Genomic DNA, 13,714 nt, shown 5'->3' with positions numbered 1-13,714 from the left:
AGTCTACTTTCTAAAAAAAAAAAAAAAGCCTTGAATCATTAAAACCTTTAAATCTTTAAGCTCTTTCTTAAAATTTCACCATTCTACTTTTTAGATGCCTGCAGGTAAAATATTTCTGTAAGTGCAACAACAGTACAAACTATTTAATTACTTTTTTCATAGAACTTCTTGTAGGTGCAAATAAATAGTTAAAAAATATCTCTCACAGTGGACATGCACCTACAACTTTAATTTCAGACCCCTCCATGATTTCTAAGTGGGAGAACTTGCAAAATAGCAGGGTCTTCAAATACTTATTTTCTTCACCGTACATAATTATTCATACAAATATATTACATCAGTACAAATCTGCAAGGTAGTGAGATTTGAACTGTATGACCCGAAGTTACTTTTACCTACCAATTGGAAGACTAATGCAGTTTCTTTTAGGAATCATAATATTTTAGTTCTTTATAACTTTATTTATTGGGAAGATATTTGGGGTACCTTCCAATAAGCTTTTGCATAATTCTTAATTGGCCCATTTATTTTTATTTGGGAAGCTATTTAATGATAGGCTTATTTTGTAAAACCCTTCTGCCAAAAGTTTTAACTTTCTGGATATGTTGAACAGTCGTTTTAATATTTCCACTAACTGGCTGTATTTCATAAATGTTCCACTTGTTAAGTGCACCAGTCCCCCCTGCAGCAAAACACCAGAGGCTTAAAAAAATAGGTTCTACTTAGGTTTGCAGAAATTGTCAGACTAATCTTAGTGAATGTTAATATGGAACTTTAAAGAAAGTTAAAAATGTCATTTAATTTGACAAAAAAAATGTATAGAAAGATAATTAGCAATTAATAACCTGCTTATTTTGCTAATCCTAACTGACATAAAACAGGAAATGTTTGATTTAATGTCTGTGTTACAGTCTATGGCTCCAATTATAATTTCTATAAATTTGAAATCCATTCTTCCACTAACATGTAAAAGTGTTCTAATTAACTACTTTTCAGTATCAGGTTCTAGAAACAATGACTCCATCGTTAAATTTCTGCAAAGACTGATAAACTTACTGTGCTAAAAATATAAACCCTTCCTAAACAACTGGGGAAAAGCAACAGTCTCTACAACAAACAGGAATATCTTATCTTCTAATCTTAGGAATCAGATTACCTCAGATGGCTAACCCTTCTTGCCTGATCAGTTGCAGCCAAACTGCATGAGCCAGAGAGGATACTAGAGCTGGGATATTACGTGGGTGTAGACAAAACTCAACATACTTCAAGAATTTTTCACTCCAATAATGACTCCCATGATATTTGCATGATTATATTAGCCTAAGAAAAAGTTTTTAAAAAGTACATTGAGGATGTCATCAAGTGGAGGTTTTTATAGTTTCATTACCTGCAGTATTTGTCGATTAATACCTTCATTTACTAAAACCTTGAAAAACTTAAGGCTACAAGAAACTTAAAGATAGAAAAAAATGAGGTAAACCAGCACTCGACTTTATCTATTGGATCTTTATTCTTTCTTTAACATGATCACAAAGTGAAGAGAAAATAAAAAGCTTGAAATGCTACCCAATGGAATTTTATGACTGCTGGTAAACAATCATAGCAGTGGGGTTTTAAACCAAATACTCTTCTAACTAAACCACAAATATTTGAAGGAATATTACAAATGTGAGAATTCATGATGAGAAAATACTGTATAAAACTCTGGGTAACTCCCTCAAAGTTCAAAATAGTTACATAGAGATTCAACTTAGTGCTATATGTTGCTATAAATAGTTTGGATATATTTATATCATTATTAAGTGGTTCACACATGATTAACTTGGAATGGGACAGAGGCACAGGAAAAGCTTGGAAGTGCTGAGAGGAAACAAATCAGTAACAAGCAGGTAGTGTAGTTCAACAGATTATAGAGCCGGCATCATGTAACAGGCTGTACGGAAATCAGAGCACCAGATCGGGGAGGGATCTTCTCCCAGAAACATATTTGGAATAAAAATAAAGACACATCTCATTGCTGGTGGAAAATCTTTGCATCCTGGTCCCGATTCATAGCGAATCACTTTTTCACATGTCCATGTCATGATCGCTGACACTTTGTCGCAGATACTCTTCGTAGAGCTTTTTCTAGAGAGAGGAAACTGAGTTAAAACCCGAGAGAGATCATGAAGCAGCAGGACCAGGTTAGAATCGGATACCTTTTTGGTTTTTACCACCTCCTTTATGTACTCCAGCTTTTCCTGGAGCTGCCGTTTCTGTTTGCCTGAAAGAGTCGGCCGAGTTCTAAAGAGAGAAAAGGACAAACACCTTCCTTAATAAAAGACATAAGCAAGGATGGAGAGGGAGAAGAAAACCAAACCTATTTATGTTTGACCAAACTGAAAGCACAGATGGTTCTGAGGCCTCCTACCTGAAGGAGAAGTGTGCAATGATGAGTAGGAGGAAAGAGAGAAGGACCAGTCCACCGCAGCAATAAAGCTGCTGCTCCCCGGACAGGGAGTCAAATATTTTCACCGCAGGAGTCTGTGCAACACAAAGCAATCGTGATTTCAAACTTTCAAAAAAAAAAAAACGAACGAGGATGATGATTCTGCACCTGCTTGGACACTCACCAGATAGAGTGAGAGTGCCTCCGTGCCCTGGTGGCCCAGAGCCATCTCTAACAACTCCTTGGACATTGATCCCAGCAGCAGCAGCGCCAGCAGAGCCAGCGGGATGCAGAAACCAAGCAGGGTCAGGAAGCAGCTCTTGCAGCGAGCCCGTCTGTTCTCCAAACTGCTCTGCCTGTGGGATCAAATCATCATACTCTAAAGGCATCACACAATTTATACGTATATCAAATTTTAAACCTTTTCCAAACTCAAATTTCAAATACAATTGTCAATTTTTCTTAGAAAGCTGTTGTTTCTCTTAAGTTTTTACATAATGTTAGGATTTGCCTAATTCTATTTTCTTCTTATTTATATAAAACAATTAGTAAATAAAATATCAACTAGTGGGTTTTATTAGCCTACAGCTTAGCTTTGACACCTTTATTATATTTGTGTATTAAAAAAGTAGAAAAAATAAGAAGATTCTGTGCTTTGTTTGATGCGTAAACCAGACCAGATTTTAAACCCACATTCAGCTCCTTTCCCATAATGCCCTTCCTACACTTTGGGATTTTTTTTTACTACTTTATGTCTACGATGTATGACAATATACAACTTAATCAATGTGCACCAGGTCAGGGTATGACATCAGTCTGCCTCTATAGGCATTGAAACACATTTTTAAAAAAGGAGAATTTGGACTCAGTCAAGTCTGGGGAGAAGAGAGAAACCTGGGATGTTAGATTATGGAGAGAGTTTAAGGTAAGGTTTATTATCTCACCCTTACTGTAATTACTACATAAACCAGCTGATAATTAAGGGAGAATTTGCCGCAAAAGAAATATTAAATAAGCTCAATAATTAATAGTGCACTGATAAATTGTAGGGTTATTTAGGATGTTTATGTATTAATCAAAGTTTGAGAAAAATATTCTTAATAATTCAGTGTGTCAAAGGCCACTACAAGTTCACAAAGAATGAATCTGGTTCACATTTTGTTTACAATAAGAGAACAGTGACAAAAGCTGAGGAACCATTTGCTGCCATGGTTGATGCTCTGTGTCGCCATTTGTGTACTCTGATCAAACAGGACAGAGTCTCTGTTACAGGAAATGATGCAAAGCAAGAAATCTACAGATATTTTGTTCTTGTTACCTCTACCAAGTAGGTTATGTTTGCATCAGAGTTGGTTTGTCTGGCTGCCTCCTTTAAAAATGTTTTTTTTTTAAAGTTATGGAGAGATTTTGATGAAATTTGGATCATAGCTGCACCTCATGCCATTCAATTTCTGCAAAAATGTAGATCATAGTCTGGATACTGGAGTTTTTTTTTCTAAAGATTCTCATTGGCTGGTAAATGACCTGTACCTATATAAAGAAAGGTTGTCGGTTCAAGGTCCGGCTTTCAGTGTCGTTCTGTCCTAGGGCAAATCCCTTCACTCGCATTGCCTACTGATGGTGCTCAGAAAGTCAGGTGGCACCTGTGGCTACAATCTAGCTTGCCACCATCAGTGTGTGTGAATGACTTAATGTAGCGTAAAGCTCTTAGGTCAAGTCTCCTGACTTAAAGCGCTATATAAGTACAGACCATTGACCATTTGCCAGTTCATGAGGCTCCTCTTATCCCAACTCTCTCTTATTAAAAGTTCTTGAGGTTCTTAAAGATGATTCTCGGATTCAACAGCCCTCATCTTCCATCTGTCGGCTGACGATCCCAGTATAAACCCCATCAGACTGATCTCAGTAGCCCTGATTCCCAACATAGCGTTTAGACATAAACTCTTGCATCGCCACTAAAAGATAAAGGGTGTGAAATTCATCTAAATATCCAAATCACTTTAAGCAGCACTTTACTATTTAGAAGTTTTGAATCTGGAACTTCTGGAACTTCATATTCTTTCTACAAATTTGCGAACTGTAGATGTAAAGTATAAATATTTTATTTCAATAAAACATCAACATATTCAAAACTGTATGACTGCAGGAATAACTTCAGAGTAGTTGTTTTGGGTTTTTTCCCCACCTGTCATTCATGAGTTTATCTGTGATGGCCTCACTGATGAGCTCACAGTCCTTCTCCAGAGAGTTGAGGGTATTCTGGACTGTCTGGTTGATGGTTTTCTCAATGGTACGACATACCTCCTCAATCTGGTTCACACACCGACTGGGCTGAAAACAGAAGCACAGAAAGTAATTAGTGATTCTTCATGTGCACATGGGATGTGATCAGAAATCAGAGACCTACCTTGTTAGGGTTGGGAATGTAAATGGTGGGCATGTCGAAGCCACATTTGTTGAGTCCTGGCCTTTTGCATAGCTCTTGCACAATCTGCATCATTACCCGCTAAAATACATAAAGCAGCAGTTATTACATTTTTTTAAATAGTTTCCATTAACACATCAGTGTTGTCGGAAAATTTTGATCTCTCTTCTATTAAATATTAATTTATCCTATTTACTCACTATAAAAGTTTTCACTCAGTTTCTTTCTCAAGGCCAAACAATTCTCTGCAGGATGGTGTTTGTAGACCAGACATTGCTTCTTCCCATAACAAACTAGATTCTTTCTCAAGGTTTATTCATAACATGTTACTGTTAACCAAAGTGTCTTTAATTTGTTTTGACTTTGACTACTTTTGCAGTGTTCTAAGTAAGGGGGGATGAACGCTGTCCAGATTAGAACAGAGCAGAATGCTGTGCCATAAGGGCTTCATGATGACTGTTCTCTCTTTGCAAAGATATGAATAAATGTGCCGACTGAGTGAAATCCATCAATCTCCGTTTATTTAACTAGGATGAATAGTTGAATACTTTTTTCCCACGACATCAGTCATTCAACATTTTTGAAGAGACATGCAAACCAATTGGACAGTTAGGAAACTAAACCAAAGAACTTCTGAAATATCCCTATATTTGATCAAATTCACTTCATTCATTTTGCTTTAGATGTGTTACATACATTTTCAGATAGACATTTTCTATAGATAGAAAAACCAAGCACAACATCGTGCAACAGATCCTGAGAATGCCCTTGAAAGTTTTCACACCATAGCCACATAATGGAGTGTATTACATTAGGGAATTCATGGAAGTTCTGCACAATTATCAAGCAGAATGGCAGGATAGAGAATTTTGTGGTGGAAGATATGTTCAACGGCTGTTTTTAATATTGTGCAAGCATTGGTGCCTCCTCCTTTGCAAAAGTTCTATACGCTGGAAATGCCTCCGCTTGTAATTTTGTATTTCACCTAGAGAGGGTGCAAAGTGCCAGGATGCACCTAGTCAGCAGGTAAGCTCCATTCGAAGAGGTCTCTGCTGGTGTTATCACTGCAAGTTATATTCACAAGTTGTTGACAGGTTCTCGCTGCTGCTGCAACAACTTACTACAGAATTAAACGCTCTTTACCTGTTCAGCAGAAGTTTTGCGGCTAAAGCAATCATTTTGCTCCTTCAGGGCATGCCATCTCTAAAAAAAATCTCTTAAACACAAACTAAGCCGGCTCCGTCTCGCCCAATTTCTCTCCTCTTTTCAACTAAATAAAAAAAAAGGACTTCTTTTTCGGTTTGGTTTGTCAGGATTCTTTACGGCCATTAATGCTAAAGTTTACAAAAAAGAATTAAGAAAAAAAAAGCCACAGCAGCAAACAAGAGTAGGAGTATTTCTTCGTGCTTCGGCATAATGGTTGACCACTAGCCACACAGCGTATGAGTAACGCTTGGAGCATACTAAAATAAAGTACCTAGGACATGTATGTACGCAAAATGTTTGATTGACAAATAAGTAGCCAATCCACTTTAAACAGTTGTCAAAGTGGACTGGCTATATTTTGTAGGCCACATCACTGCCAGAGAACCACAAGTGCAAAAATGCCATCCATCAATTAAGTCATTTTAGATGAATCTGGACACTTCATTTCTGAGCAATATCCTCTTTCATTCCATTAATTATGTCCGAACAAAAACAGTAAGGTTGGTTTCCTTTTCATTTATCCCCCTTTAATCCGACATCTAAACAAAATCCAGAGCAATCTACTGTTACACACTTGAATCTCTATAAAAAAAATCTATGTGTTAATTAGAGGCTTTAGGGGTTTGTTGGACAACATTAGTTGACAAAACCATCATAAAAACAAAGTAAAGCTGCAGAGGGCTCAGAGATGTAAGAACGATGAGATATTTAAAGCAGGGTTCAACGGGCAGCTGCTAGCTTAGAATAACCAGATCTGCAACTGACAGACTTGCTAACAAGTAAATAAGTCAGAAGGTAGGAGATGCAGCTGGGCTTACCTGTCTGTCTGACTCGCCACCAGCTTCATCTGCTTTGCTCAGATAAAAGCGCAGCCGGTCTCCATGTTTTTCATTCAGGCATTCTACGATGTTGAGCGTGCGCTTACACAGAGCCTGACCCATGGGGTCAAAGAAAACCAGGATGAGGTCACAAAGTTCACCTGAAAGTCAACAAAAGAACAACACAGAGAACCATAAAAATTATGTTAAATTAATTATTATTTTAAATGTAAATATCAGAATGTAATGATATCTGCCACCTTCTAAACCTTTTCTCACCCAGAAACAGAAGTGAACACATTGCACAATTGGACTAGAAAACTACAGGTTTTCATCCTTTAAGTGTTTGTTTAGAAAGAAGGAAAGAATAAGTCTTTATGGGTAAAAAAGGTTCTTTAAAGTTATTGGTCGGAAAACCCCTGAGTTTATAGTAAAGATCAATCAGTAAATCCCTCGACTTTTTGATTTTCTGAAGTATGTCACTCAGATGTTATTACTGAGCTGTTGCTTAAAATAGGAAACACAGTAACAGATGAGGTTCAAATAAGCCTGATATAGGTTTTTACAAGTCATCAATAGGTTATAAGAAGGAAAAAAACAGAATTACATATACATATACAAAAGCAAGAATGAAAGAAACAAGTTAAGAAAAATAAAAAGAAGTAAGGAAAGGATAATGGGACACAAAGAAAGGGTAAAAAAACAGGTTGGGCACAGAGATGGAAGGACAGAAAAATAAAAAAGGAAAAGGAGTGGTACAAAAAAGAAGGGAATGAAGGAAAAATGTGTGAGCAGGGAAGGACACAAAAAAGGAAATGGGAAACAAGCAGGGCAGGAAAAGAAGATAGGAATAGGGTAAGGAAATAAACAAAATAGAAAAGGATACAACAAAGCAAAGGTATTCATGTTTGGAAATGAAGAGAGAACTTACTGAAAATTTCACAGGCATGTTTTAAAATAAGCTATTTTCCATGCTTATCCAGACCTGACAAACTCTAAAATCTTACGCTGCCTTCATGTGGTCTCATAATTACGGTAAATACTAAAAAATGAGCATGAAAATAGCACATCAACACCCACCCATGTTGTAATTTTCACTAGAAAGCTGGGAAAATGTTATGACACCCGAGTTGCCGAGATGAGGTCAAAATTGACCTTTCAACATGGCGGATTGTTAAACATTCTCTTTCGGTGTGTTTATACACAATGCTTTGACATTATTACAATATTGCCATTTAAACCTGTGTTGTCTTTAAAATGACCATTGATGTTTGATTTTATCACTAGCAGTCCTTCGAGGATAGCAGCCAGTGTGGTACTGTGGGAACAATTTTCTCATTTGATCTGTAAAGTTCACCAGTGAGCAAATGAAACACTGGAACTAGGAGATTAACCTATAACTGTCTTGCCAAAGTGGCAGGTCAGAATAATCTGTGGATCAACCAGGTTCCTATAATCTACCACAATAAAAGCACTTGAAGACAATGCGCCGATAAAATCCACTTTACCAGACCACATGAAGGTTGCATATATCCATGCAAATATCACCAGTGTTGCCAATCATCGTGGAGAGCATTGTGAGGTGAAGAAAAACTTCCTACCCCTGTTTTTTGTTATATAATACAAATGTTGCATAACATTTCTGTAAGTGGCTTCTGTTATCCGTTTTAACAAAGAAGGATCCCGACAGTCAGCGACCCACCCAGCCAGAGGATCACTTCGTCCACATCAAAGGGATATTTCATATCTCCATCCACCAACCCTGGAGAGTCCACAAACGTCACCAAGCTGAACCGTTTCTGTCTTGATGTGCAGATCTCTGTGCTCAGGTACTCGGAAACACCTTGGGAAGAAAAGAAAGAAGTTGGAAATCTATGGCAGAACAGTGCAGTGATCATTATGGGTCAAATATAAAATCATCTTCTCTGTTGGAAGGCAGAGGGAGAAAAGCAAGAAGGGCATTTTCAAATGGAAAGTTCTCACCTTTAAACTGTTGCAGAGGCTTAAAATGTGGATATAGATGAAGGGTAGCGTTCCCCTAAAGGTGAAAAATAATAAACAATTATAGTACAACAAGCACAGAGTTAAAAACAAGCTTTAAATTCACACTTGTTGCTAAAAAATGACATGAATGTAGAAATAATCTGTACATGTTAATGCCTTGAAAAACGACATTCCTGCTCCGCAAAGATAATGTGCTGCTGTGCTCACCGTGAGGGACTCTCTTTTCCGCCCGCTGGTAACGAAGCTGAAGCCCTGCGTCTCGATAGCCACACCAGTGCGCTGGATGTGCTCCTCCACATACCTGGCCAAAACAAAACAAATATGTTTGCCTGAGGTTTATGAGGGGGAGTAGAAAACCAAAGAACTAAAGTTTTACACTGGAATGTTTAAGCTATTCTACATTTACTAATAAACACTATAAATGTTAGTTTATTAGTTTAGTATTTATTTATTGTAATTTTATTTTTTCCCCAGTTTTTTGTTGTCATTGCACTGTCACTAGTACAGCTGGAGCAGAGGGCTTCCATTGTGCGGCGCCCGGGGAGCAGTGTGGGGTTAAGGGGCTCATGCCCAAGGACCCAGAGTGGCAGTGGGTATCAAACTCACAACCTCAGGATTCCAAGCTCTATGCCCTAACCACTAGGCCACCACTCTCACAATTTTAACCTTGTGCTTTGAGTTTTGTTGCAATACAACTAAAGCATATTTATTTTACCCGTTAACTGTATTCCTTATGGCTTCTTCCAATAATTAGCTTCTTCTAGTACAGAGCATCTTTATGAGGACCCTTTTCTTTTTTCTCTGCTTAAAATGCAACAGACAATGGTGCATGATCCATACAGAAAAAAAATAAAATAAAACTCTGTTGAAAAACCGACACAATGACACATGAGGCCTAAACAACGAATCCGGATTACTGGCTTTGCGAGACAACTTCAGGTTCAACAGTAACTTTACGGGACTACGGCTAAGCGATTTTGCCAGAAATCAAAATTGCTATTATTTTCAACGAATATTACGATTTTAATTTTATTGCGAATTTCCTTTGAACTAAGCACAACCATGTCAATATTTTACTCCAGAGTTTCAGTTTTTCCATGACCTTGAAAGCCTGCTTGTCCAGCATCCAGTGCTGCAAGACTTTGCTGTAACATTTGCATAAAAAAGTTCTTACTTCTACTATAATGTATAGATCTAGGTGCTAGCTTCAACTCTTAGTACCCTTCCGTGCGACAGCATACCCACTTTAATCGTATTACCACCTTAAGGAGAAATTCACTGTCTTACTCTTGTCAAATATATTGCGTCTAAAATGGAGTGCCTGTGTAATTTCATTATATTGCAAATGCAATTAAGTGCCCAGCACTGTCTGGTACCATGAAGCCGGATTCATTCTTAGCGGGGCTAGTCACTCTGGTAACACACTCAGAACGGGAAATCTGCTCTGCAGCAGGCTAGCTTTTAGGAATGATCTGAATCGTAGGAAAAGCTCCACCCAGCAGCCAATCAGCTGTTCAGGAAACACTGACCTGGCTTTTCTTGGAAGATGTGGTTTAATTCAGAGGGAGGAAGAACTTTAACAAAACATCATCACAATAAAAGTACCAAAAAAAGTAAAAAAAAAACATTTAATTGACAAATTGAATAGTTTTTAACCCATTTATTTATTTTTCTTCCTCCTGTTATACATACCATCAATTTCCTATTCTGGATTTGTTTTTGTTTTTCCTGTATAAAATCCTCATACAAAACTGATAATTTATTTCTTGTTGAAATAAATTATCGTATAAAATTCGTATAAAATTGATATACGAAGCTTAAAAAATAAATAAAAAAATCATAGTATAGTCAGAAGATCCTTTGGATCACCAAGGACAATATGAGCAATACAGGTTTTCCCCGACACATGTTGGTAGTGCGACATTCACTGCATCACAGACAGTATGAATATCTGATATTATGCAACAGGCAGCTTCATGTACACCATCTGAGGGACGCTGAGCAGCTCGGGATAAATACAGTCTGTCCAGCAGCTCATCAAGTATTCGGTGCTCTGATGAAGATGATGAATAAATTCATCATCTTTCATTCCACTTGCCTGCACAGAGTATAAAAGAAGGATTGTATGCCCTCTCAGGTGAGTCAATACCTGGATTTCTGTGAGATGTTTATACTCATCTCATAAATCAGACTGTAAAATATCCAATTTGGTCAATACATATATAATTTTCCTGCTTTTAAAGGTATAGCGGAGGATTTTTTTCAAAAATCTGTGAAAATCCTCCGCATTACCTTAAGGTAACAGTATAAATGAGAGGGGTAGATATTACACTGAAACAACACCGAAGGGGGATCAATGGTAAACTGGCGGGTTAAAAATATTCACAAAAGGCACAGGTAGACGTCTGTAATGTTTCTGTAAAATGGAGCATTGATCATGTAGAGAAAGAGTCCCTATGAGACCAAAACCGAATGTTACCAACTTTTATATAAGAAGAAAGACATTGAAGAGCAGCATTTGAGGGGTTTCACTATTTTAAAAGCAGAGTAGATTCTTACCATTTATCCCAACTGAGTTCCGACAATGTGCAAAAATCAGGATGGTTTCACTCAGACTGATCACTACTTGTATTTTAATATGATACAACAAGTTGTGGCATCAGCTTCCAGCTCTATTTTAGCGCATACATTATTGAATTAAAAAAGTCCAACTAATCAGAAAAAAAATCTGTTTTTGAGTCTGTTGTATTTTGTATTTTATTGTATTGTATTTTTATCTGCTCCTGAGTCCTCTTCACTTCCAAGGGGCTCGTGAAGTAAAATGGAGTACAGTTATTGGGCTGCATGGCCCAATGTGTAACTTGCACATTAAGACAGCCAGCAATCCCCTGCACCGCTGCTTTGCATCTCTTTCATGCCGCCACAATGTTTGACTGTCCCTCACAGGAGAAATACAGCACTCTCCCTTCTCAGCTCAATGATTGTGATTGGTCTCCTGCCTTGAACCCGCCCCTTTTTACGTGCGCATTCACAGATTCATGAGCAGTTAAAGCTGGATTGAGTTAGCAAGTTGATAACCAGCTTCATGGTACCTCGCCTCATTATTACCATTGTTGTGGATTGGTTAAACTGGATAGACTGGAAGTAAAATAGCTAGGTTGATCTCGCTTTGTGGTACATAATAACATTATTTTACTATGTAATCTTGCACAAAGGTTCTAAAAACGATCCCTGAACTGTTTATGTTGTTCATTGGTCTAAATGGGGTTGTTTATTCACCAATTCTCTCTAATAAAACTCTAAATTAGGCCTGGGTAAAAAATAAATAAATAAATAAAAAAAATAAAAATAAAAAAATCGATTTAATCAATTCTGGATCGATTCCTTTACATTTTTGCATGAGATTGATTACTTTTATTGTGATGCGTGTGAAGTTCACATTCAAATGAGCAGGTGTGTGCAAATGCCGACCCAAGTAACACGCCGCTCAGCAAGCTGTACCAACTGAAGTCTGATGTCTGGAACCATGTTTGATTTAAAACGGCTGCAAATATAGCCAATAGGTTGACTGAAGACATTAACAAATGAGGGCTGACCAGGAAACACCCTGTAGTTGTTACAGACAACGCTGCAAATATGGTTTGTGCAGTGAAGTTAATGCAGCTCATGCATGTCTGCTTGCTCGATTGAGGCTTCACTTTTTCACTTTTCACAAACAAATCTGCGCTTTTGAGACAGTTTTGTTCACATCTCAAGTTTAAACTGTCTGATTTACAAGTTTGCAATTTGTGTTTAATATGACAGGAAAAAATTAAATGCATGAGTATTTTGAAACACAGTTGAACCACTTTCATAATTTTAAAAACAGATTGAATCGATTTAGAACCGTATGAATCAAAATCGAATCGATTCAGGACTTTGGCCAAAATACCCAGCCCTAGTATTTATAGAGGTCAAATCCCAAAGAGGCAGACTATCAGGTATGAGATTTCAGAAGTCCCTGCTTTACATAGAGAATTCAAATGCAAATAGATAAAAACACAGTCAACCCTTTTCAGATTTGTATTTGCTAAACTTCAGGATCATGCACTACTTTGTGTTGGTGACATTTCTGTAACATGCAGCATGTAGAGATGATGCCCATCCTCACCAGTTGATGAAGGAGCTTTTCCCAGCAGAGTGGTTGCCCATCAGCATCACTGTGATTTTCTTCCTGGGTGGAAGCAACTTCACTCCAACAGACCCAGCCACTGCAATCAGCCCTGAAGAAAAACACCAGACCACAAACTGCTGGTAAAATAATACAGGCAGAATAACCCATAACCCATGAGGCTAGGTCTAACCTTTTCATCTAAATCAAACAGCTGAGTCCTGTCAATCGAATGGGCTAACAAAGCAGAGGTTGCTAATCTGACTAGCATACATTCTAACAACTGCAACGTCACCCCAAATCCTTATTAGCGAGTTTAGCTAACACTAAGCCCCCACTCCGTTACTGGTTACTTGCAATACTTTTTTTAACCTTTAAACGTTTTATTAAATGTAGCTTAAATGCTACCAAGTGTCAATCAAGCCACGTAACCCACCGCTGTCTGCCTCCGTATATAACTGATGAATGTCCCGCAAGATGCGCTCATCAGAGGACACCCCACCGGCTATGGATTCCGCGTTAGCCGCATTTCGGCTCTTGACTTTCCCCGACATAACTGGATAGTTATGAGTTCAGAATGTTGTAATGGAAAAGAGATGAGAGGACAGCCTGTTCTCCGGTTTGAATAACCCCGGTCCACTGAAAACCGGTGATGAGACGTTCCTAAGCCACGTCGTCAGCTT

At 37.9% G+C, this 13,714-nt stretch overlaps 1 protein-coding gene across 1 annotated transcript; it reads right to left on the bottom strand.

Moving 5' to 3' along the window:
* Positions 1 to 1,486: 1,486 nt before the first annotated feature.
* Positions 1,487 to 13,714, bottom strand: LOC107101181. Its single transcript, XM_015399982.1, has 12 exons — positions 13,468 to 13,714; positions 13,032 to 13,143; positions 9,089 to 9,182; positions 8,861 to 8,915; positions 8,580 to 8,720; positions 6,878 to 7,038; positions 4,836 to 4,934; positions 4,614 to 4,759; positions 2,613 to 2,784; positions 2,411 to 2,523; positions 2,199 to 2,283; positions 1,487 to 2,127 (listed from the first exon to the last, which is right to left on the bottom strand). Exons 1-12 carry the CDS (start codon positions 13,583 to 13,585, stop codon positions 2,068 to 2,070), a joined length of 1,356 nt encoding a protein of 451 aa, XP_015255468.1. The 5' UTR covers positions 13,586 to 13,714; the 3' UTR covers positions 1,487 to 2,067.

Source organism: Cyprinodon variegatus, unplaced genomic scaffold, assembly GCF_000732505.1.
Source record: "Cyprinodon variegatus isolate N-32 unplaced genomic scaffold, C_variegatus-1.0 Scaffold1064, whole genome shotgun sequence".
Classification (NCBI taxonomy): Eukaryota; Metazoa; Chordata; class Actinopteri; order Cyprinodontiformes; family Cyprinodontidae; genus Cyprinodon; species Cyprinodon variegatus.
Note: the sequence above shows the minus strand (reverse complement) of the source record. Positions and strands in the feature narration are given on the sequence as shown.

Bases quoted from the DNA above. Each gene is read 5' to 3' on its own strand.
- LOC107101181 (XM_015399982.1), bottom strand. From the start codon at position 13,585: ATGTCGGGGAAAGTCAAGAGCCGAAATGCGGCTAACGCGGAATCCATA. The intron at 8,721-8,860 runs GTGAGAACTTTC...TTTCTTCCCAAG, and splicing joins GCCTCTGCAACAGTTTAAAG to GTGTTTCCGAGTACCTGAGC. The intron at 2,284-2,410 runs GTAGGAGGCCTC...TTCTCTCTTTAG, and splicing joins ATTGCACACTTCTCCTTCAG to AACTCGGCCGACTCTTTCAG.